This window comes from Cyphellophora europaea (assembly GCF_000365145.1).
Source record: "Cyphellophora europaea CBS 101466 unplaced genomic scaffold supercont1.1, whole genome shotgun sequence".
Classification (NCBI taxonomy): Eukaryota; Fungi; Ascomycota; class Eurotiomycetes; order Chaetothyriales; family Cyphellophoraceae; genus Cyphellophora; species Cyphellophora europaea.
Genome location: NW_008481797.1, coordinates 2,800,604 through 2,821,527, shown reverse-complemented (window position 1 = coordinate 2,821,527; position 20,924 = coordinate 2,800,604). Strand labels below are relative to the sequence as shown.

The window sequence follows — 20,924 nt, the reverse complement described above, 5'->3', positions numbered from 1 at the left end:
CTTTGGCTTCGCTGCACGCATCTGCGGGTTACTTACTGCTAGTGGCAAACCCACTTAAAAGCAACCCTAGCACCTCGTGGCTCGGGCGTCAGCCACACCTTTACTGGGGTGTCGCTGGCGATTCAAGTTCGTTTCACGCGTGCCACAGACACTTCAAGAGAGGTCGACTTCGATCATGAATCTAATGCTGCACTACACGGACTGTAGACTTCTTCTCATTACTATCATTACCAGCGTCTGATTCCTTCGCCCTACTGGGGCCATAACCGGTTGCCCACTCCGAAGCCATCACTGCACTGCCACAGATGACGACGCTCCAGGTGCTTTGAGTTCGACTTCTCCATACTCGCGAACACTTAAGCACCATACCTTGTTTTCGGGTCACTGCAACATTCTCCCTCCTCCCTCTGAAGAGGAATACTGTCTTACCATCTTCGAGATCGCGTTCGCGTTGACCTGTTTACTTTCTTGGTCACGCGGTAGTTGGTTTTCAGCGCGCCAGGCCTGCGTCCGCGCGCAGCTCACTCGTTCCTTGCCCTGCCACAGGCCGTAAGCCCTAGATCGCACCCTCCGATCCGGTGCGTCGACGATACCTCTCGGCCTTTCCGAGCCACATAGCTGGGCGGGCATGCAATAAACATCTCTGAAGGCAGCTCCGTACACTACTGTGCGCGGTCAAGCAATCTCGGCTCGTTGTATCTGCATCATGGCTTCAGGTGGGGGGTTTTCATACAAACCTAATGTTAATCGAAATGTAACAAAGAAGTGGCGCGATGCTGCGCGTCCGACCTACGACGACGATGACGAGTGGGGCGATGATGGCTATGGCACATATAACGAGCCGCCACCACCTGTGCCTGCACCAGCGCAGAGACCTGGCTGGGGAGGTCAAATGCCGCCACCCAATCGCAGCTTCACTAACCCCTCTCCTCCACGTTCGACAGGGCGCCAGTCTTTCGATCATGGTGATGATAGGCGGTACGTGTCGATGGGCGGTGGCTTTGGTGAATCGCCATATCCAAGCACTCAACGCCCCCCGTTTCCTGAACCTCAGCACGACGAGGCACAGCAGCAACGCTTTTATGCCCAGCATCCCGTGCTTAATGTCAACACCCAAGGTCAGGGTCCATATCCACCGGCCTTCCGTCCTAGCTCACGAGGACAAAATCATGGAGAAGCCCCGTTTTCGGCTCCGGGAAGTTACCAGCGCTCTCACTCGGGGAGCCGCTCCAGCCCTGGCCTTGCCCCAGTTCCAGGTGGCTTCCAACCACGCCAAGGTAGTCCAGCTCGGCCTGACAGTCGCTCCTCAAATACTTCGGGCAGATTCCATCCGCCCAGGAAGAGTAGTCTGAGCCAAGAACAACCACCACCTCTTCCCCAAACTGCACCAAACGTAGAGTCGGAGGAATCTCCCGCGACCACCCAGGCCGCGCCTGCCAAACCATTGCCTTTCATTCGGCCGGCAGACATCTACAAACGCTTCGAAGAGCAGAAGGAAAAGGAACGGCGATCCATGGACTCACAACGACCCAGCCTCGAACTGGACACTACAAGAAGTCGAGACAGTTCAACAAGTGCTAAGACCGCGACTTCTGACAACAAAGAGACCGCGCACGAGGATTCAGATAGCGCCAGGAGACTGAAGCCAACACTCGATACTGTTGTCGAGAGGAAGAGCGAGTATGGATTCGACAACCTGATCAAAGGCGCAGATTCCACTCACCCATCACAGCAGAGGGCACAACAGGGGGATGGTGTTCACCGTCAGGATACAAACGCTTCTTCAGTCTATACGGATCGGCCAGATCCGGTGTCGGCCTCTACAGCTGATGAAGACCACCACAGTGCAGAACCTTCGTCTGCCTTTTCGTTTCAGTCATCTCTACCGGCACTAGGAAGGCAGTCTGTATTTGACCCAGAGCTAACACCAGCACCAACTCAAAGCAAGTCCGTGCTTCCTACGCCTACCGCCGCGGAGCAAACGTCCTCAACATCTGCGGCCAATAAGTCCATCGACAAACCCGACACGAGCAACCTTGACCACAAGCCATCGTTCGGCTATAGGTCGGTTGTACAGCAAGCCTTTGACGACAGTCAGAATCGCCGACCTGCTTCACCAACATCTACCTCCGAGACTCTGCCTCGCTCGAATAGTGCCAGCACTTCTGAACTGAGCCCGATTATCAGCAGGAAGCCTGACCAATTCAATGGACAGTCACAACCAAATGTCACTGAGCAGCCTATCCCCGAAGAGCCGTCTTCAGGCACTTCGAACAGGCCATTGTCAGAGTCGACTATCAAGGGGCAGCAAGGAGTGCTTCCAGACTCATCAATGCCAGGGTCTACGGTGATTCAACCAGGGTATCGTCGAGATGTCACATCACCCAGCCGTGGTGCCAATAGTCCAGCTCGGCAAGCAGATATCCGGACATCCACTGAAATGCAGCCACAGCAAGGTGTGCTTACGACCGCACAGTCACAGGATGCTGACCGAGGAAGACCTAGGCAGCCTTCTGGGGATACCCTGACGTCCCCAGGCAGTGCCAGTCAAGCCTCGGGCGTTTCTGAAGAATACAAGCAGTGGCAAGCCCAGTCAAATCAATTCAATACGAGGCTCGATCTCGACGGTACACCTGCTACACCGGCAATCAATTCTGCCATAGCGCGTGCTGAAAGCCCACCCAAAGGTACCGTCAGGGGTTTGACAGGGAAATACGAGAACAACAACTCGGGGCGATCAACTCCAGTCTCTGTAGCTCCCACCGACACTTCTACGAAAGAAGCGCGGCCGGCGCCACACGAGCGACTCGAAAGCTTTCGTCCATCACTTCCTGGTGGGTGGCAATCCTATTCTGGCACTCCAGGAGTCGAAACACCACCAACAGAGCAAGCTCGACCACCTCCTATGCTTGGTCAGCAGTCATATGATAGTACCGATAGCATTCCAACCGCAAAAGCCCCCCAAGGCTGGCGCCAAGGTCCTGCGAATGCGGCTTTTGCTGCAGCTGCAGCTGCAGGCACTGCACTTGCTGGCTCGTTCAATGGCCCAGCTCTGACCGACCGCCGACCCGAGAACTCGGATGACGAGAGCGAAAATGAGTGGGATCAATCAAGCACTTCCAGTCATGCTGAGGCTACTCGTTCAGACACGCGTGATTTCGCCGCGACACAACCACAGCCACCTACCACCTCCAGATCAGTCCCCCAGCGTCCAGAATCGTCGAACCATTCGTACCATTCGTACGATACCACGCCATCGGACGTTGGCAACCAAACCCCGGCCGACACAGAGGCTGCCGCAGCCAACACGGATTACTTCCCCGCTCCACTACGGACAAGCAAGATCATTGATCCCGGAACGACCCCACGACCACCGGTTCCCAACGTGCGCCCCCTCGGAGAGTCGCCCATTCATAGCAATAATGAAGAGCTTCAGCAGGAAATCGTGAAAAGCCTGACCCCCCGGTCCTCCAACTTCGAGGGCCAGCCAAGCGAAGAAGCGGTCTCGAAACCACTGCCAATGTCTCCGGCGGTGGACAAGCAGCCATCCACCACGCTAGACGCGCGAGAATCAGAAGACATGTATGGGGGGGGTTCAGGTCAGCGGTCACCTGTGTCCACTGCCATACCGCAGCTTAGATCCAGCCCAGGTCATCAGCCACAGTATTCTGCAAGCTCGATGGGATCTGGTCCTCCGCGCCCATTCCTTGAACAGCGTTTCTCGTGGGAGACGGACCCGAAAGTCCCGGACCCCACCGCCGGCGTAAGTAGCACAGCTAGGACAGGGTCATCCACGCCGCCCACAGTTGCTAGCCCGGCTGCTGAGTCTCCCGAGACGATCAAGGCCTTTGAGTCGACTGCGCGAGATGCCAGCGGCACCTCATCATCTATACCTACTGCTGCCCCGAGATCAGACGCATATGGAACACACACTACTGATCAGCCAATTCAAGCACTAGGTGCAAGCAGTTTGGGAACAGACGAACCTATTACCCAGCCGCTCCCAGCAGCTACTGCTGCTAGTCCAACGGATTTCAAGTCGTTCCGGGAGATCATGAACATCAGCGATCAGGACGACCGCATCAAAGCCTTTGAAGACAACAGAATAGCATATGGCCGATCTGATGGTATGCTCGATCAGTGGATACACTCTTTGGAGGAAGTTCCCGAGCATGCGAACATCTTCCAGTCAAACGGGCGTATGTGGAAAGACACAGGTGCTAGTTACAACACCTCACGTCTCCCATCGAATCGTCCCATGGCTAGCATCACTGGCTCTAAGATCGTGCAGGAGGATGGGAAGCGGTTGATGGCTGCTGCTGGCCGTTTCGGAGGGAAGGCAGGCGTTGCGGCAAAGGGATTGTTCGCGAAAGGCAAAGATAAGCTGCGCTCGGCGAGCACCAGCGACAAGGTACATTAAATCTCCTTTCCTTCTCCCGTACTTCGGCTCTATGCGATGGAATGTTTGCTATCTTGCCTTATGGCATCCGCCCAACGCGGCAAGAGTTGTTCCAGTCAAAGCCGAGTTTGCGGAGATCGTACGATCAGATAGCAAGAATCCAAAGCCTTTTCCCCCTCTGTCCGATTTCCAATCAACTTGATGTTAACTTGTCTACAGAGCCCTCAAAGCAAACGCAGATCTGGTGGTCTGTCATCCTCCACAATTGCCGAAGAGTCTGAGTCAAAACGAAATTTCACATTCCTCAATGCCCCTCAAATTCCCGCACAAGACTTGCACTCTTCGCCTATTGAGGGAAATGCCTGGTTCGGTTCTGATCCCGATGAGACAGCAGAATCATCAACCGGGGAACATCCTGTGGCAGCTAAACAATCGAAGACATCGATGAATGACAGGGCTCGTCACACCGACAGGAATGTGGCTGGACCTATCACAGCACAGCAGGAGTCGACGATGCGCAACCAGCCAGCCGGAGATCGAAAGGACAGCATCGAACCCATGCCTGCTGGAACAGTACCCGTCGTGCAAGTTCCTAGTGGCTCAGGGGACGAGCCCAAAAATCCTACTGATGAGGACACAACTCCTACTACAGATAATCAGGCAGCGCCAACCAAGGCCGCAAACGAAAATCTGCGCGAGCGTCCGGTATCAGATTTGACAGACAATGGCTCAGTCGGTGAAGGTCAAACTCAGCTTCAACCCTCTCAAGCCCTTGCAGCAACAGATGACAGGCGCCATTCAAGTGTATCAGCGGTGTCCAGCGCCAGTCCAGGCCCAGCCGATGGCTCCCAACCGGACCTTGCGCATCGCAGCATCTCCCCAGCGGGAAATGAGAAACTGCATGATGAGCGTGCGCCAGACTATGAGGAGACCGCTCCAGACGCCACAGGTGTGTCTAAATCATTCACGAAAGATGAGGAGGCTGCGCAGGAACGTGCTGCTGTAGAAGACCAGAACGACCCCGTTCCTTCGTATGAAGAGACCCCTGCGCATAGTGGCCAACAACAGCGCATCGGCCCCGGCGCGAAGATTGTACCTGTGGCGAATTTGACCGAACAAAGACGGACTGAACCTGTCGCTGTGTCAAACCGGCCCTTTTCATTTGAAGGGTCTGGTGACTTCCAGAATGTGCAGGACGCTTACGAAAGAAGTCAGCAAAATGGCAACGCGCCATCGCATCCAATGAGTCCGGTGGGCCAACCGGCCAGCAAAGACTTGTCCCAAGTCAGTGTCGACGATGTACACCAAGAGCAGGTCCCGAAACAGAATCGTCAGTCGAAGTCGTACTCTAGACCATTTGGCGCGGACTTGTTAGGTGAGCACCCCGTATTCAGGCCATCAGATCAGCCGGTCGATCGCAGTCAAATGTACTCTTCCGAAGCTCCGCTCAGAAACGTTCAAAATCCAGAAGACGAGGCTGTGCGCTGTCAGCAGCAGAAAGCGCTCGCAGAAGAGGGTGGATATCGTATTCCCGGACCATATCACCAAGAGTTCCGATCTCCGAAGCCGAGACAACGAGGCACGTCCTCGCCAACAGCGGCGTATATAAGACAGCCATCTTCACCACCCTCCCGTGATGGACTACCAACCGGCGCTCAGCCTCAAGCGAGCCCGCAAACGCAATTCGTGCCGCAGCATCCCTCGAACATGCAGCAGCACCAGCAGGATGGTGCGTGGCCCGGGGCAGCCTCCGCGCAGCCAAAGGTAAAGAAGACACCGTTTGGTGCTTTCCTTTTTGGCAAGTCAAAACCTACACCTGCTCCAGCACAGACCCAGCACCGTGGGCGTAGTGATTACGTCGACCCAGAGAAGCGGCCAAACTTGTACACCACAGACAGTCGGCAAGATAGTATCGTATCTGGACAGAGCAGTCTCAGCGAGTCTAGAGACGTTGTCGGCCAGCTACCACCCCTGGACAAGTCTAAAAGACGCATGTCTCGCGACCTACTAAAGAAGGGGAGTCCCGCTTCCACGGCTGAGAAGCCCCAGGATGGTAAGAAGAAGAAGAGATTCTCAGCCATGGGCAATCTATTTTCACGCAGCGACAAGTCCGAGAAGACACAGCCACCGCAGCGGTCTACGACACTGCCGTCAAACTCAGCGCAGCCCGACCGAGGCCAGTACTTGCAATCTCAGCAACAGTTCCAAAATTCCAGATACCATGATCCCAGATATCCGCAAGACCAGTTTTCGGGCAGTCCTCCTCCAGCAGGCGGCTACTACGGCTCTCCTCAACATCAAGAGCAAGATTATGTGAACTACAACCCATCCTTCCGAAGCCAAGGGTCGTACTCACAGCATGGCTACCCAGTCAACTCACCACAAGGTTACGAATCACGCCCCTCAGACCTCCGGATTGACACCTCGGGTCAGGGCCGACACATCGGGCACGATCCCGCCACCGCCCCTCCACAGCCCACGAACGCTCGGAACAATTCTCATCAAAACACTGGCACTTATTCGTCCGCCAACACTCACTCTAACACGGGTAGCTACCTGCCACCAACGACTCGGGCGCCAATCTTTGCGGCCGCTGGCCAAAGCGGCATCGATCCTCATGTCGTGTCACTACATAAGCGCTCGCGATCGCCGACCATGGATCGCCACAACACGTCCCCTGAACACGATGAACGGGTGTCGGACAACCTTGCGCCGCCGACGTCGAACCGAGGAAGCGGCGGCACACCTGTTGAGGGCCTCGGTACCTTCTCAAACAAGAGAATCAGCCCCGTGGGCGGCATTCCACGCAGCAGTGAGGAGCAGGAGGCGCCTTTCAAGATCGGGATTCCCGGCGAAGAAGACCAGCGTCGACGCACGAGACAGTTGATGATCGAGCAAGGCCGTTTCCGGGACTTGAACTCTGCGCAGGCGGCAGGTCCAGCATCGCCTTCCGGACTTGCCGGTGCGGGTGCCTCGCAAGGTGGCGATCAACGAACGGTCGCGGAAAGGATGATGAACCCTGGCGGTGTACATGACAAGGCACCAAATGCGGCGAGCGCGGCGAGAGCGCCCATGTCGCGTCACGGGGCGGGTACGCGAGAGAGCAGCGTGAAACAGGCGCCGGGATCGGTGGCGGAGCTGCCGGGCAGTAAGGCCGATGGTTACGAGAGTGAAGAGGAGATTACCATGAGTGCGACGGTGCGCCCTGGGGATTGGGATTGGCAGATGCCCGTCTTTGTGGATGATACGAAGTAGGGGCGAACCATCAGTTCCTGTTGCTTTTTGAGACGCTTGGTCTGTGGAATGTTTGATCCTTTTTTGGTTTATCCTTGTTGGAGTTGATGGATTATCGAGACTATGATGGGCAAGCGAGCAAGGCGTTTCGGGCGCACTCCAGCGTGTCAATGAACGTACATAATTGACCAACTGGCTAAGCTGCTATTGCTACGATGTAAGGTTGTATAAAGAGGATTTGGAAGAACGATCTGCATGTTACACTTCTTGTGATGATGGCGTGCTCGGATCTATGATCAAGTGAGAAGGCGGTCCTGGTACTGGCCCAGGCTCCGTCCGAAGCAGATTGGATGTACCGTTGTTCGATTCTGTAGGCAGCATGAGCCAAAATGGGGAAGGGCGTCAAACGGCAGCCTGAGCTGCGTATATCATTAGTGAGGAACGAGCGGACCATATTGCTCGAGTCATATGATGGGCTTGGAGGGAGTGGAATAAATGTGTTAGAAGGCAGGCGCAAGGCTACCCCCCTTTCGAGAGACTCGCGGTGAGCTCTGATTGGCCAGAGACCCCAGTGGAGCATTGTTGACCTTCGTTCCATCTTCTCAGCAACTTGGACCTCAACTCACCTCATCTCTCCCTCTTCAGACTCTGCAAACGCGTGCCCTTTCTTTTCGTGCCGCCGACAGGCCACTTGAGCCAAACCGAGATGGATGTGCCTACCATGATTCAATGCTCGGGAACCTTCGATGGCATGGCGTTTTCGCTCCAATTTCGTAGCTAACCAAACATCTCTGAATACTCACCCTTCAATTCAACCCAGCTAGTCGATCATCTTGACGTCCCACGATCGCCATGAATGTTACCGAGAACCTAGACGCGGACCCTGTCCCAGAACTTCTCCGATACTGCCAAGAGCGACAAGTCTATATCAACCCTAAGATATGTCCGAAACGAGTCGAAGGCCGTGGGCTTGGCGTCTATGCTACTGGCCGCCTCATCAAGGGCGAGAGACTGATCCACGTGCCAACTGCGACTCTCTTCACCACGCGACGTGTCCCAAATAGCTTCGCCAACGCTCATGCCCGCAAGAGCATTCCCGTTCATGCTCTTCTCGCGGCTTATTTCGCATTCGGGGACGATGAACAGCACCGGAGCCTAGCGCCATGGATGGCTACCTGGCCGAAACTGTCGGATTTCACAGCCAGCATGCCAATGACCTGGAATCCATTGTCCCGTACTGGTGTTGGGAATCTTTCCTCGCAAAAACTCGACTCTGAAGCACCGCCTTCTGAAAGTAGTGGTTTTAGTCCTATTCCACCGCCACTAATAGGCAGCTATCTCTCTTTTAACGACTCCACGATGGACGGTTGTGGGTCAACCACGCTAGTCTCGGCCCAATTGTCCAAATTTCGAGCACACGTAAGCTCACTCAAACCAATCTTGGATTCTGAGGTCTACCATCAGCTGCAAGATCCCTATTCGCCAAGTCGCTATCGCTTCATTCACGCTTGGTTGTGTGTCAACACGCGATGCTTCTCCTACACTACACCAGGAACGAAGCGGCCTTCGGATCCGAACGAAGCAATGGCTCTGTGCCCTGGAATGGATCTCTTCAATCATGCCGCAACACCAAGCGTCAAGACCAAGTATGATAGGAGTGGCTATTTCACGGTAGCAGATCGCGCACATGAAGTTGGCGAGGAGATCCTGTTCAACTACGGTCACCACGTTAATGATGTCTTGTGGACAGAATACGGGTTTCTGCTCGATGAGCTTTCTTACGATGCGATCAGGATTGACAAACTTGTCCTTGCCGGGCTTGACGAGAAGCAGAGGGGGCTCTTGGAGCATCACGGCTACCTGAATGACTACTGGTTGACTAAGGATGGTGTTTGCTGGCGAACTGAAGTTGTTGGCTGGCTGTCAGTGCTGAGTCAGAATCAGTGGGAAAGCATGCTTGAAGGCAACTACGATCCCGAAGCAGATGAGACCATAGGCAAACACCAAGTCAGCGAGAAGAAGATCCTCAAGAGAAAGAGGCAAGGTTTGGTCGCGGCGCACAGGCTAATTTGTGCGAGCTGGATTGCAAGAGTGGAGAAAGACGCTCGAGTATCTTTGAAAGGCCTGTCTACAATGTCTATGGCCGAGGTGCTGCAGATCTTGGGTGACAGCGACTCTGCCATCCGAAACCAGCGTTCTCACGATGTGCACGATCTTAGCGATGCTGAAGTCCAGGAGATCAAGACAAAGGAAGCCCGAGAGCGGCACGCCATGTGCGTAAAGCGGTGGACACAGCTTCTCGAGCTCGGCACTCGGGCGAGAGAGGCCACCGAGACAGTCAAGTGACACACTATGGTCTCTCAACCGTACCAATCATCCACGACAACACGTCAAATGCTGTCAACATCGATTGGCAGAGGATCTCCCAATCTATCCTCGTCCGAGGATTTGGCTTCAGGGTTCGCCGTATCTGCGCCCTCAACACTCTTACCCAGAACGAAACTGTCCTTCTGCCAGCCAAAAGCCAGCTTGAACGTTGTGGCGTAATTTTCGATGACCTCTCGCTCGCAGCGGGGATTGCGACCGTGTAGCTTGTGGAGAGTGGCCCTGCGGGCCTCGAGACCATTTCTTGCCGGGCGAAACACCTTGACGGCCACACCTTTCATGGGTAGAAACTCGCATGAGATCGGCGCAGACGTGAGGAGAGACACGAGCTCGTTCCAGCGGAGCGTGGCTTTGACGTTGGCATCTTCTGGCTTCTCGGCACCCGCAGAAGAGTAGCCGACAGAGAAGAGTGCGCGGGCCTTGCCGTAGGCTTTCTTGTTGTCAAAGACGAAGACCTCGGACGGAGTCGAGCGAGCACGATCGACAATGGTGTTGGGTGAAGCGGTGTTTCCGTCGTTGTCGTTGTCGTTGTCGGGGACTGTGTCGAGACTTGCCTTACTCTGCAGAGCCTTGAACAAGCTTGCGGGTGGCTTGTACTTGGAGGCGGGTTGCTTCTTGCGCTTCTTCTTCAAAGGTTTCGCATTTCCGCCGCTATCTGATTGAGCTTGAGTATGGCGATCAGGAGTCAGAGCTGCATAATCGGGTTGGCAGACCATCTTGTTGGTGTGCGGGGATGGAGGTGGGCGCGCGGCAGACAGGTCGCTAAACCGTGAGGTGCAATGACAACGCAGGCAACGCCGCATCGCCAAGCAATAAGACTTCACGGGTTGTCTGTTGAGGTGCAGGGCGAGTGAGTGGTGTGTCCACGTGTTCCGATGCGTTACTACACCATTGACTAGTGGTTGACCGGCCTTGGAGTAGGCAGGAGGAGAGGACTGCATTGCAATGCACAACCCTTCTTGCCGCCATATCTCTCTTCACCACTACCAACCTCCTTCAGAGAGTGGTTCCTCTGATTCTTTGGCTCTCTTTATATACCAGGTGCTGAGGAAGTAACAGGAAAGAGTCCTTCCGTCGTCAACAGTGGCCTCACTCTACTACATCTGCTCAGCCTTGTCCTTGTTTGCTATATGGCACTAGGCCCATCTTGGAAGTGAGCGAGACTTTCAAGCTCGTGAACTATCCCCTCCTTCCTTTGTTCATTCCTCCCTTCTCCCCTCTACAGTCACAGTCCTCCACTCACATACTGTACTCAATCATGCGGCAGGCACGAACCGTGAACAGTAAGTCGGAACTACATCACTGTCACAGACGCTGAGGGGCGCCTGCCATGGCTGGTGAAATTTCAAAGACGGCTGTCACACACCCACAATCTCAATCCCAGCCAGCAGCTCTGTGCCCCTTTCATTAGCCGACCATAACTTCATCTTGGAGGATTATTCAGAACTTGTTGTCTTGGTCTTTTGGGTGGACGAAGTGTGCTTTTGCTTCTTGGCTTCCACATTGGTCCTTGATCTCTTCCATTGTTATAATTCTGGCGCCTCGCCATTCAGACTTTCTGTCTCATCACTAACCATGACCACTACCCAGCTTCTGCCTTCTATTGTCTCACATCCTTTCCAAAATGCCTTCGATGACAAGCCCTACTCTATCCAAGATGTTGACCCACAGCAGAGATCACCCGCAGCCTCTGGCAGCTCGTTCAACAATCCTAGCCAACAGCGACCGAGACAAGTCTCACCCGCATCAATTCTGTCGGTAGCTTCGGCTCCTCTGCCATACAACAACGAGAACATCGCTCCCACGCCTCTCAAAGGGGTCTTCAGCCAGCCGCAGTCCCGCGTCCCGTCGATCAATGGCGACCGACCCGGAACAAGCACCTGCGTCCCACACAAGCCCGTCCATCATATCCTGGCATCGAGACCCAGCACCTCATCTGTGGCTCCCGTTCGACATATACAGGCCGATGGCGGTCGACATCTCGACGATACTTCAAGAAAAGATGAGCTGCTACGCAACGCACTGGAGGATCTAGAAAGGTACAAGAGCAGTAGAGTTATTGCAGCCAACAACCTCCCACCTAGACCGCAGTCAGGTGTGAAGGAGTCCAGCGAGTCTACATCCATTCCATATCAGGATACTGCACCTGAGATGTCTGCTCCTCAAGTCTCATCGCAAAATACAATCCCTGCGAAGCCCTCGCCACAGACGCCTGTCCGCCACCACAAGGTTATGCACTCCGCCTCTAGCGGTGGCAGCCAGACTCCGGCCCGATCTCCTATGCAGCTCCACACTCGCCAATCCACTAGCTCGTCTGGCTTCGTGCATACCATCAAGACCGCCAGCTTCAGCAACATCAGCTTCAGCATGCTATCTAAGCGGCTCAAGCATGGCCGATCCAGTGAGAGCCGCTTCTTGTTTGGAAGTCACTCCCGCTTCTCTTCGGATAGTGACCGGCCAGCCACAGTATCATCCATGGACGAAAGTGCTCTTTGGAGGAGTGTCAAGCGACGGCGGATTTTTGAGGAGATCCTCACTACCGAGGAAAGCTACGTGGCCGATCTGAAGGCACTCGTCTATCTCATGTCGACATTACTGGCATCAGCTACCTCTCTTCCCAGTCGTGTTCGAAATCTTGTCCAGAAGAATGTACTCGACCTTCTGCACCTCCACGAAGGACTAGTCGAGAAACTACATGGTGCAGCCTACAAAGCAGCCGCAAGAAAATGGGCGGACACCTTGTCACCACAGAGCCTTGGCTCCCCAAGACATCTTCGCTGGAGAAGTCTTGACTCTCACATAGTTTATCGACCGTCTTCCGGTCGCCGTCATGCTAGAAGCTCTCTGGACTCTACAAATGCGCCGCCACGCACCCGTGCTCGCTTTCTGGGCACCGATCCGGTGGACCTCACTGAAATCATCGACATCTATCGAAGCGCAATGGCGAGCTTCTTTGCTTACGAAGAGTACTGTGCTAATCACGAGATCATTGCTCACGACCTTCAGCGCCATCTGCCAAACTTGTGGTCGACTTACGAGTCAGGTATGGAATCTCTCGCAAGGTCTTTGGTTGCTCTTGACAAGAGAGCTGAGAACGGCCGAAAGGCTCTCACTGTTGGCGATCTCCTGATCAAACCCATTCAAAGGATTTGCAAGTACCCTTTACTATTCGATGAACTGCTTGCCTACACTCCAAGCTCTGATGATCCATCTGTGCATGCAGAGCTCGAGATCGTTCTCCAATGCCTACGTGACATCGTCGAGTCCGTCAATAATGCAACTGTCAACCCCGAGATCCGCCTACAGATCCACAGACGGTGGTCCCTGCGATCGAGACTGATATTTGAGCGCACGACTTTGACGCAAGAAGATTTCAGACTGTTGGGCAACGCCAGCTTGTGTGGCGTGCTCCATGTCGCGTATCAGACGAAACATGGAATTACTGGGACCTACGCTCTGTGTGTCTTATTTCGACAGCATCTGCTCATTGCTTTTCATGTAACTGCGAGCCAAAGATTCGACATTGTTGCTTTCATCAATCTCCATGATCTCAAGATCGATTCGGCAAGCGATGGCAAAGGTCTACAATCGCCAGCGGCCTTCCATACCTGGAAGCTCTCCTTTGCAGTTGAAGGCAGATTGAACGAATTTCTACTGTCTGCATCTTCCGCGGTGGAAGAAGAACAGTGGAAACGAGGCCTGCGTGGTGAACTTGCGGATGCGACTGGTGGACGGTCTATGCCGAAGAACTTTCCCAGCTCAGTTGCCCTAGACCTTAGGTCTGTAGGCGTGATCTACGGCCGCCAGGGCACACTTGCCCGCAGACTCTCGGTCCAAAGAGCCGCAACGGTTGGCAGCCGCACAAGCATCTCGCAAGTCATTATTCGCAATACTCACAATCCCGAGGAGCTCCATGAGTTTCGGCAACCCTCAACGACTTCAGTGAACCGTTCTCAATCGCACATGACCTCCAATCGTATAGTTATTCTAGCTCCAAAGCGATCCGAGCGTACCAGATTGGAGTCTCTGCTGAATGATATCTGGACTAAGGACAAGTTGCCATATCCAGGTATGATAGGGAGCCGAGGCGGACAGATCATAAGAGCGTCTGCAGGGTCATTGGCCCGGAAGCTCAGCTTAGCATCAATCCAAGGATCATTTTCAAGGCGGTCAGCAAGCTTGACGGTCTCCTCCAAGAAGTCTTACGAAACTTTGTCAGTTTCCAGGGGTATGGACCGGATGCCCACCTTCGAGATCTGGAGGGACAGCGTCGATGAGCGGCCAACATCGAGGCATAAGCGAAAGACATCGCATGACGTTCCCGAACTCGACAGCATGGACACCGTTGTCAATCGCATGATTGGAGACTCGATGCCGATGCACACCATTCCATCTACCCCGAAAGACGATGGCATCCACAGGACAGGCGTTTTGCATAAGCAACCGGTGCAAGTCACATCGCTTCCTATCGGCCCGGACGATTCGGCACAGGCCTTTTATCCAGAAGAAGTCGAGAAGATGCAGAACACTATCAGTGTAGAGGAGTCGTTGGCGGGAAAACACAAGAAGAGGTGGAGCAACCCGATGGGAATACTAAAAGGTAGGGCTGCGGAAGGTTTCAGACACATGCTCTACTCAACGAGATAATGCATGCGGGAAGGTCTCTTGTCACGACATATAGTATTGCTCAAAAGCGCTTGAGCGGTCTCTATGAAATAACAATAGGACAAGCACGAGGTCAACTGATTGATGGTCACGTAACCCACCGCCAAATACCTATGCACAAGAAGTAGATCTAGTGGGAACAACTTTTTCAAGTCCTTTTCATTTCGCGCCTCTCGAACGTGCTGCTAAAGCACGACCAATCTATCGAAACCAGATACGTCCGATGTAGACCCTCTATTCCTTTCCACGCTGTCTTCAGAGTCCATTAGACAGACCCTTTCAAGCCCCCTCCAGCCAGCCAGCCAGCCAGCCAGCCAGACAGACAGACGCGCCAAATACACCTTTCGTGCTCAACATGCGATTGATTAGGCCACGCTCTCGCATGTGCATTTGCGCATTTGCGCATTTGCTTTCATTAATGCATAAAACCCGTCAAGTCATAAGAAGTCGTTTCTTTTTCGCTCTTTTTTTTTCCTTCTTCGCCGTTTAGATATTCATCCCACCCATCATCCTCTTACAGATCCTATTCGTAGAGGTCCATGGCGCCGGGGTCGGCCTTACCATTAGTTTCCTCCAGCTCGTATAGGGCATCGTCCTCGTCCATCATGTCATCTTCGTCCTCGAGATCGCTGTCCTTGTGGTTCGGCACCACGACAACCTTGCCGTCCTCGAGCCGCACGCGCGCCACCTCGCCGTCCTTGATGCTGCCGCGTAGTAGCAGCACTGCAAGGCGGTTCAGGATCTCCTTTTCCAGGAGACGCTGTAGGGGTCGCGCACCGTAGGCGGGCGAGTAGCCTGCGGCGCCGAGGTAGTCTTTAACGTCTTCGGAGCAGTCGATCAAGATCTTCTTGTCGTTGGACTCGAGACGCTTCTGGATTTCTTGTAGGCGGAGGTCGACGATCTTCCGGATCTCGCGCCGTGTGAGTCGGTTGAAGATGACAATGCTGCTGATTCTGTTCAGGAATTCGGGAAGGAAGTAGTTGCGGAGCGCATTCATGACCAGCTCCTGCGTTGTAGGATCGATGCGTCCATCTGTCGCGTTGTTACGTGCCAAGTACTCGGCACCGAGATTAGACGTCATAACGACGATGCAGTTGCGCGCGTCAACCACACGCCCTTGCCCGTCCGTGATACGTCCGTCATCCATGAGCTGAAGGAGGACAGTGAGAACCTCCTTGGCAGCCTTTTCAACCTCGTCAAAGAGGAGAATGGAAAAGGGCCGCCGGCGCAGGTTTTCCGTCAGCTGACCGCCTGAGTCATGACCCACATAGCCTGGAGGCGCACCAATCATGCGTGAGAGGGAGTGACGCTCCTGGTACTCTGACATGTCGAACCGGATCATTGCTTTAGGGTCGTCGAACAAAAACTCGGCCAGAGCTTTGGTGAGAAGAGTCTTACCTGTGCCGGACGGGCCGCAGAAGAGGAAGGAAGGTGGTTGATTAGGGTTGCCGAGGCCGGAGCGTTGTAGCCGGATAGCGTTCGAGACGGATTTGACAGCTTCTCGCTGACCGACGACGATTCTTTGGAGCTGTGACTCCATGTGGAGGATCTTTTCCCTCTCGGAAGCCCGAAGGCGGGTTATGGGAATGCCTGTTTGGCGGGCCACGATAGCATTGATCTGATCTGGCCCAACGGCGTCGGTGACAGCCACTTCTCCAAGGCCACCCATACGTTCGTGCTGCTCAGCGGCCGCCTGTGCCTTTTGGTTTTCCAGACGCTTGATGAGAGCAATGACGTCCGGAATAGCATAGTAGGCAAGATCTGAGGCGGTTTGAATGTCGTTTGATCGCTCAGCTTCTTCTCTCTTCACCTTGAGCTGGTCAAGCTTCATCTTGGCTTCTTGCAATTCACGAGAGCGCTCTTTTTCTTGTTCGTAATGCTCTCTGAGAGGCTCGAGCTCTTCCTTGACATTAGCGGCTTCCTTCTTGGCCTCGTCGAGACGCTGTACGGAGTTGGGGTCGGTCTCGCGCTGAAGAGCATGGATCTCGATGTCGAGCTGTCGTAGTCTCCGCTCCATGTTATCGAGAGCTTCTGGCTGGGATTCCCGAATGACTCGAACATCAGCTGCAGCCTCATCGATGAGATCAACGGCCGAATCAGGTAGCCGCCGTGTGGTGATGTATCGAGCGGCCAAAGATGCAGCAGCAACGATAGCACCATCGAGGATAGTGACACCGTGGTGCACTTCGTAGCGTTCTTTCAGACCACGCAAGATAGAGACGGTCTCTGCCACGGAAGGTTCCTTGACCAAAACCTGCTGGAAACGACGCTCGAAAGCGGCATCTTTTTCGATGTATTTCCTGTATTCGGCAAGGGTCGTCGCACCGATGCAGTGAAGTTGGCCACGGGCAAGCATGGGCTTGAGCAGGTTAGCAGCATCCATGCCGCCCTCACCACTGGCGCCGGCGCCCATTAGGAGGTGGATCTCGTCGACGAACAGGACGATCATTTCCGTAGATTGTTCGATCTCTTTCAAGACGCCCTTCATTCGCTCTTCAAACTCACCACGGTATTTGCTGCCGGCCACCAGAGAACCTACGTCGAGGGACAGTAGCCTGCAGGCGGCCAGGTTGGCGGGAACATCAGCATTGATGATCCGCTGCGCAAGGCCTTCGATAACTGTAGTCTTACCAACACCTGGCTCTCCAATCAGGACAGGATTGTTCTTGGTCCGTCTGGAAAGGATTCTGATGACTCGTCTGATTTCTTCCTCTCGTCCAATGACCGGGTCCATTTTGCCTTCCCGGGCCATGGAGGTCATATCTATGGTGAACTTTTTGAGGTTTTCGTTCTCTTCTTCGGCATCGGCGTTTTTGGAATCCACCCGCTTGGTGCCTCTGATTTGTTGAATAGCGGTATCGATGAGCTTGGTGTTGAGAATGTTGGCATCTCTCAGAGCTTCCTGGATCTTTGGATCTTGGGCAAGTGCGGTAATCAAATGATCCATGGCAACATAGGTATCTTTCTGTGTTCTCTGCAACTCCTGAGCGGACTTGATAACCTTGTTCAATGATGGAGACATCGGGATATGCTCAGGCGGGGGATCTTGACGAGGTAACCGCACCATCGCCTTCTTAAGAGCTCGGTCCATGAGCTGAGGATCGCCATGAGCCCGTTCGATAACCTGTCGGAAGAGGGGCGCGGAGGTGTGGGAATGCGAGGCGTTCATCGTTTGTTGCTGATCCTTGGACTCGTCTGCAGGAGGGTCGTATAGAGCTACTGCCAAGTGCAGTGGCATGATTTGAATATGATCATTCTGCGCGGCCAGCTTAGCCGCATCCGACAGAGCCTGGTGGGCTTTGTCGGTGAACTGTGGTTGATTGCTCATGGTCGCGGTGTGCTGCGGTTTGCAGACCGGGCGAGTTGAGAACCTGTGGGCAGTTCAGTAAAGCGTGTATTGGAGGAGTGATGAACAAGAAAGAAAGTGTCGAGAGGTGAAGAAAAGAAATACGTTGTCGACGACGCGGCAAGCAGGTATTGGGCAGCAGAAACAAGGTGACATGATCTGATGTCGTTGCAAGTCGCTCGTGCGAGGGCAGCCTGGAACCAACCAGAGGCGCCCCGCGAGTTCCAGAGCCTTCCAGAGCCTTCCCCAATCCAGCTGGTTTTAGGGGCTACGACCATGACATCACAGGCTACGCGACTCGGATTCGGAGGCTGCTAGCGATCGTTTTTTCAGGCGGTGAAGCGCTTGACCCAAGGCCACTAGTCCCCGAGGCCGAATAGTTGCCTTGTCGGCGAAATGTAACGTGCTGCATAGAAGAAGCTAGTATTCACTACTCAAGGACTTGTGGGAAAGGATCATTCTGAACCCTGCCACGACATGTTGCCGTATCTCGCTCCTGCTGTCTGAACCCTGGTAATCAGGCAGCTAGGCGTTTGCATCCTAATCCGAATTGATGAAAGAGCGTCCATATTATTGTGTCGTCCGAGCCAAAGGAAGTGCCGAAACCTGAAATTTGACGCGATCATTTCTTCCCAACGTCTGCGTTCGACAGGATCAAGGCATTCAGACCTTGAGAGCGAATTGCTTCAGATAATGGTAATGCTCCATGTTCTCATCGACCGTCTGTCGGATCATTTTGGCGGCCTCCTCGCCATATTTTTCCTTCCATTCGGCGTCCCATTGTTCTTCGGTCTTCGCGTGTTTCTTCTGGAATCGATCAGGAATCTGGCATCACTATGTCCAGTGGTTGAGTACTCACGTGCTTCCTGGGCTTCAAGTCCTTGGATTCGAGAGCATCCTCATGGAAGCCTCTCCACTTCTCAAACGCTTGCTCAGCACGGCGCTGGTCCTCTTCGTTGTCCCAGTTGAGCATGCGGGGCGAGTAGTCGAGACCAACGGCTTCACAGAAGCCCTTGACCACAGCCTCAGGGTTGTCCAGGAGGTCGTCGGCGTCCACGAGGCAGATGTCAATGTTGTTGGCCTTGGGCTTGACCGCGCCACCAATGCCGTTGACCTCCTTGTCCTGGCCTGCCAACTTCGGTCCGACCTGGCCGGAAGCGCGGAGAAAGTCGAACATCTTACGAAGCTCAATGTAACCCGCTTCGTTCGGGTAGAAGTCATTGAAGCCCGTCATCTCTTGGAGAGGGGGGATGGTGCATCTGTAGTACGATGGGATGCTTGAGTGCGGGTCACGGATCAGGAAGGCCCACTGGAACTGCTCCAGAAGATGCAGGGGCACCACAGTCGGGTTGTCGGGCTCCATGTGGTAATACGGGAAGGGGGGTGAGCGGGGTGGTGTTCCATTGGAATGGCCGTTAGTGCCATTAGTACCGTTGGTGCTGGCCCCGTTCGACCCGGGCGTGGAAGGGCGGGATGTCCCAATGCCGCGTCTCTTGAAGGAGACCGAGGGGGCAATCTGGGGTGGGATACCCTCGGGTGGCACTAAGTAGTAAGTAATGTCTTTGATAAAGACTCGTTTGCCCTTGTAAGTGTCAGCAGAAGCTCGAATGGGCTTCGCAGGAGCAGTGCAGTGCCATTGGTCAGCGATGGTGCAAGCCACGCTAAGGCTGTACTGTGCAGGAGATGGGGGTTCTCACATCCTCGCCCTCACGCTCTAAGCGGTCGAAGATAGTCTGGTAGGTGGAATCCGAGAAGCCACTTTCATTACGAGTGGTCTCATCAATCTCGAATCTGGAGCTCAGACGCTCCGGGCTGGGGGGGTCTATTAGACTGGCGTTCCGGACCAGGAGCGCACAATCAAGCATACCCATAGTAGAAGGCGTCGCCGAACGGCTCATGGACGCATGCCAGATCTTGTCTGGTCATGAACACCTTGATGCGGTCAGAAATGAGGCCTGTTGTGGATCTTGCATACATGCTCTCTCGAAGGCGGTGCTACACGCCCTTGGGTGGGTGGTACAAAAGATGGGTTTCGCCATTGTGGCAGTCCTTTCCAATTTCACGCCTGCTAGCAAGCTGACGGCAATTGTACAGCCAGTCAAAGTGCTAGACGGAAAAATATGTGGAAAGGGAGTAGTGATGGCTTCTCAGGACAAAGAAGCAGGTCGTGGTTCACGACGATCAACCTCTGAATAATATACGGGCTGAACAAACCCCGGCAGGAGCTTCAAAGAGAAGGGCCGGGTATACGGGGGCAGGCCGTGTTTATATAGCAAAGACAGCGGTAGATGCAGCTCGAGTACCCTGGGCTCGTGTGGTTCTCCGGAATTATCCTCCTGACGAAGAGACACGATTCAGGAGGACCAAAGCTCCAACAACATCGTCATTGTTCCCGGGTAGCCAGTCATGAATAGGACCGATAGCCGTGAAAAGGCTTTTTCGCCGATAAAAGGCGCCCAAGCGAGAAGATCTGGGACCTAGGCGTGGTAGTATTTTGCCATGCTGGAGAATGCTGAGCAGAAAGGTTTTTGGTCACCACCTGGAGCATCGATGTTGCCAATGATAGCAACGAACGGGGAAAATTGCGGACAGGGCTTGAATGCAGCTGCGAGCAAGGTTCAGGACGAGTTTCTTTGCCAACCAGACGCATCCCACCCGCGCCCCACGCGGTCCCCGCCGACGAAGGAGCTGACGACAGCCAATACTCTCCCGAGGCACGCACATGTTTTTCGTTGGCGGACGCAGGGCGATGCTTCTACTGTCGAGCCGGCTCTCTTGACGTCTTCAGCACTGCCTCAACATTTCACGTCGTTCAACGGCGCTATATATGAGCAGTCAGGTAAGAAGGCCGTCAGGACCTAAGCGACGAACGTTGCTACCTAGGTAGGTAGCTAC

At 54.2% G+C, this 20,924-nt stretch overlaps 6 protein-coding genes across 6 annotated transcripts; 3 read left to right on the top strand and 3 right to left on the bottom strand.

Moving 5' to 3' along the window:
* Positions 1–706: 706 nt before the first annotated feature.
* Positions 707–7,654, top strand: HMPREF1541_01071 (uncharacterized protein; the record flags this gene model as incomplete). Its single annotated transcript, XM_008713372.1, has 2 exons — positions 707–4,411; positions 4,619–7,654. The coding sequence occupies 2 exons, from the start codon at positions 707–709 to the stop codon at positions 7,652–7,654; spliced, it is 6,741 nt and encodes a 2,246-aa protein (XP_008711594.1).
* An 831-nt stretch (positions 7,655–8,485) lies between these two features.
* Positions 8,486–9,979, top strand: HMPREF1541_01070 (uncharacterized protein; the record flags this gene model as incomplete). Its single annotated transcript, XM_008713371.1, has 1 exon — positions 8,486–9,979. The coding sequence occupies one exon, from the start codon at positions 8,486–8,488 to the stop codon at positions 9,977–9,979; it is 1,494 nt and encodes a 497-aa protein (XP_008711593.1).
* A 44-nt stretch (positions 9,980–10,023) lies between these two features.
* HMPREF1541_01069 (uncharacterized protein) lies at positions 10,024–10,734 on the bottom strand (the record flags this gene model as incomplete). Its single annotated transcript, XM_008713370.1, has 1 exon — positions 10,024–10,734. One exon carries the CDS (start codon positions 10,732–10,734, stop codon positions 10,024–10,026), a length of 711 nt encoding a protein of 236 aa, XP_008711592.1.
* Positions 10,735–11,593: 859 nt separating this feature from the next.
* Positions 11,594–14,665, top strand: HMPREF1541_01068 (uncharacterized protein; the record flags this gene model as incomplete). The annotated part of the gene is made up of 1 exon (XM_008713369.1): positions 11,594–14,665. One exon carries the CDS (start codon positions 11,594–11,596, stop codon positions 14,663–14,665), a length of 3,072 nt encoding a protein of 1,023 aa, XP_008711591.1.
* Positions 14,666–15,206: 541 nt separating this feature from the next.
* On the bottom strand, positions 15,207–18,011 carry HMPREF1541_01067 (hsp98-like protein; the record flags this gene model as incomplete). The annotated part of the gene is made up of 1 exon (XM_008713368.1): positions 15,207–18,011. One exon carries the CDS (start codon positions 18,009–18,011, stop codon positions 15,207–15,209), a length of 2,805 nt encoding a protein of 934 aa, XP_008711590.1.
* A 681-nt stretch (positions 18,012–18,692) lies between these two features.
* HMPREF1541_01066 (uncharacterized protein) lies at positions 18,693–20,006 on the bottom strand (the record flags this gene model as incomplete). Its single annotated transcript, XM_008713367.1, has 4 exons — positions 18,693–18,836; positions 18,889–19,611; positions 19,727–19,841; positions 19,897–20,006. 4 exons carry the CDS (start codon positions 20,004–20,006, stop codon positions 18,693–18,695), a joined length of 1,092 nt encoding a protein of 363 aa, XP_008711589.1.
* Between the last annotated feature and the right edge of the window lie 918 nt (positions 20,007–20,924).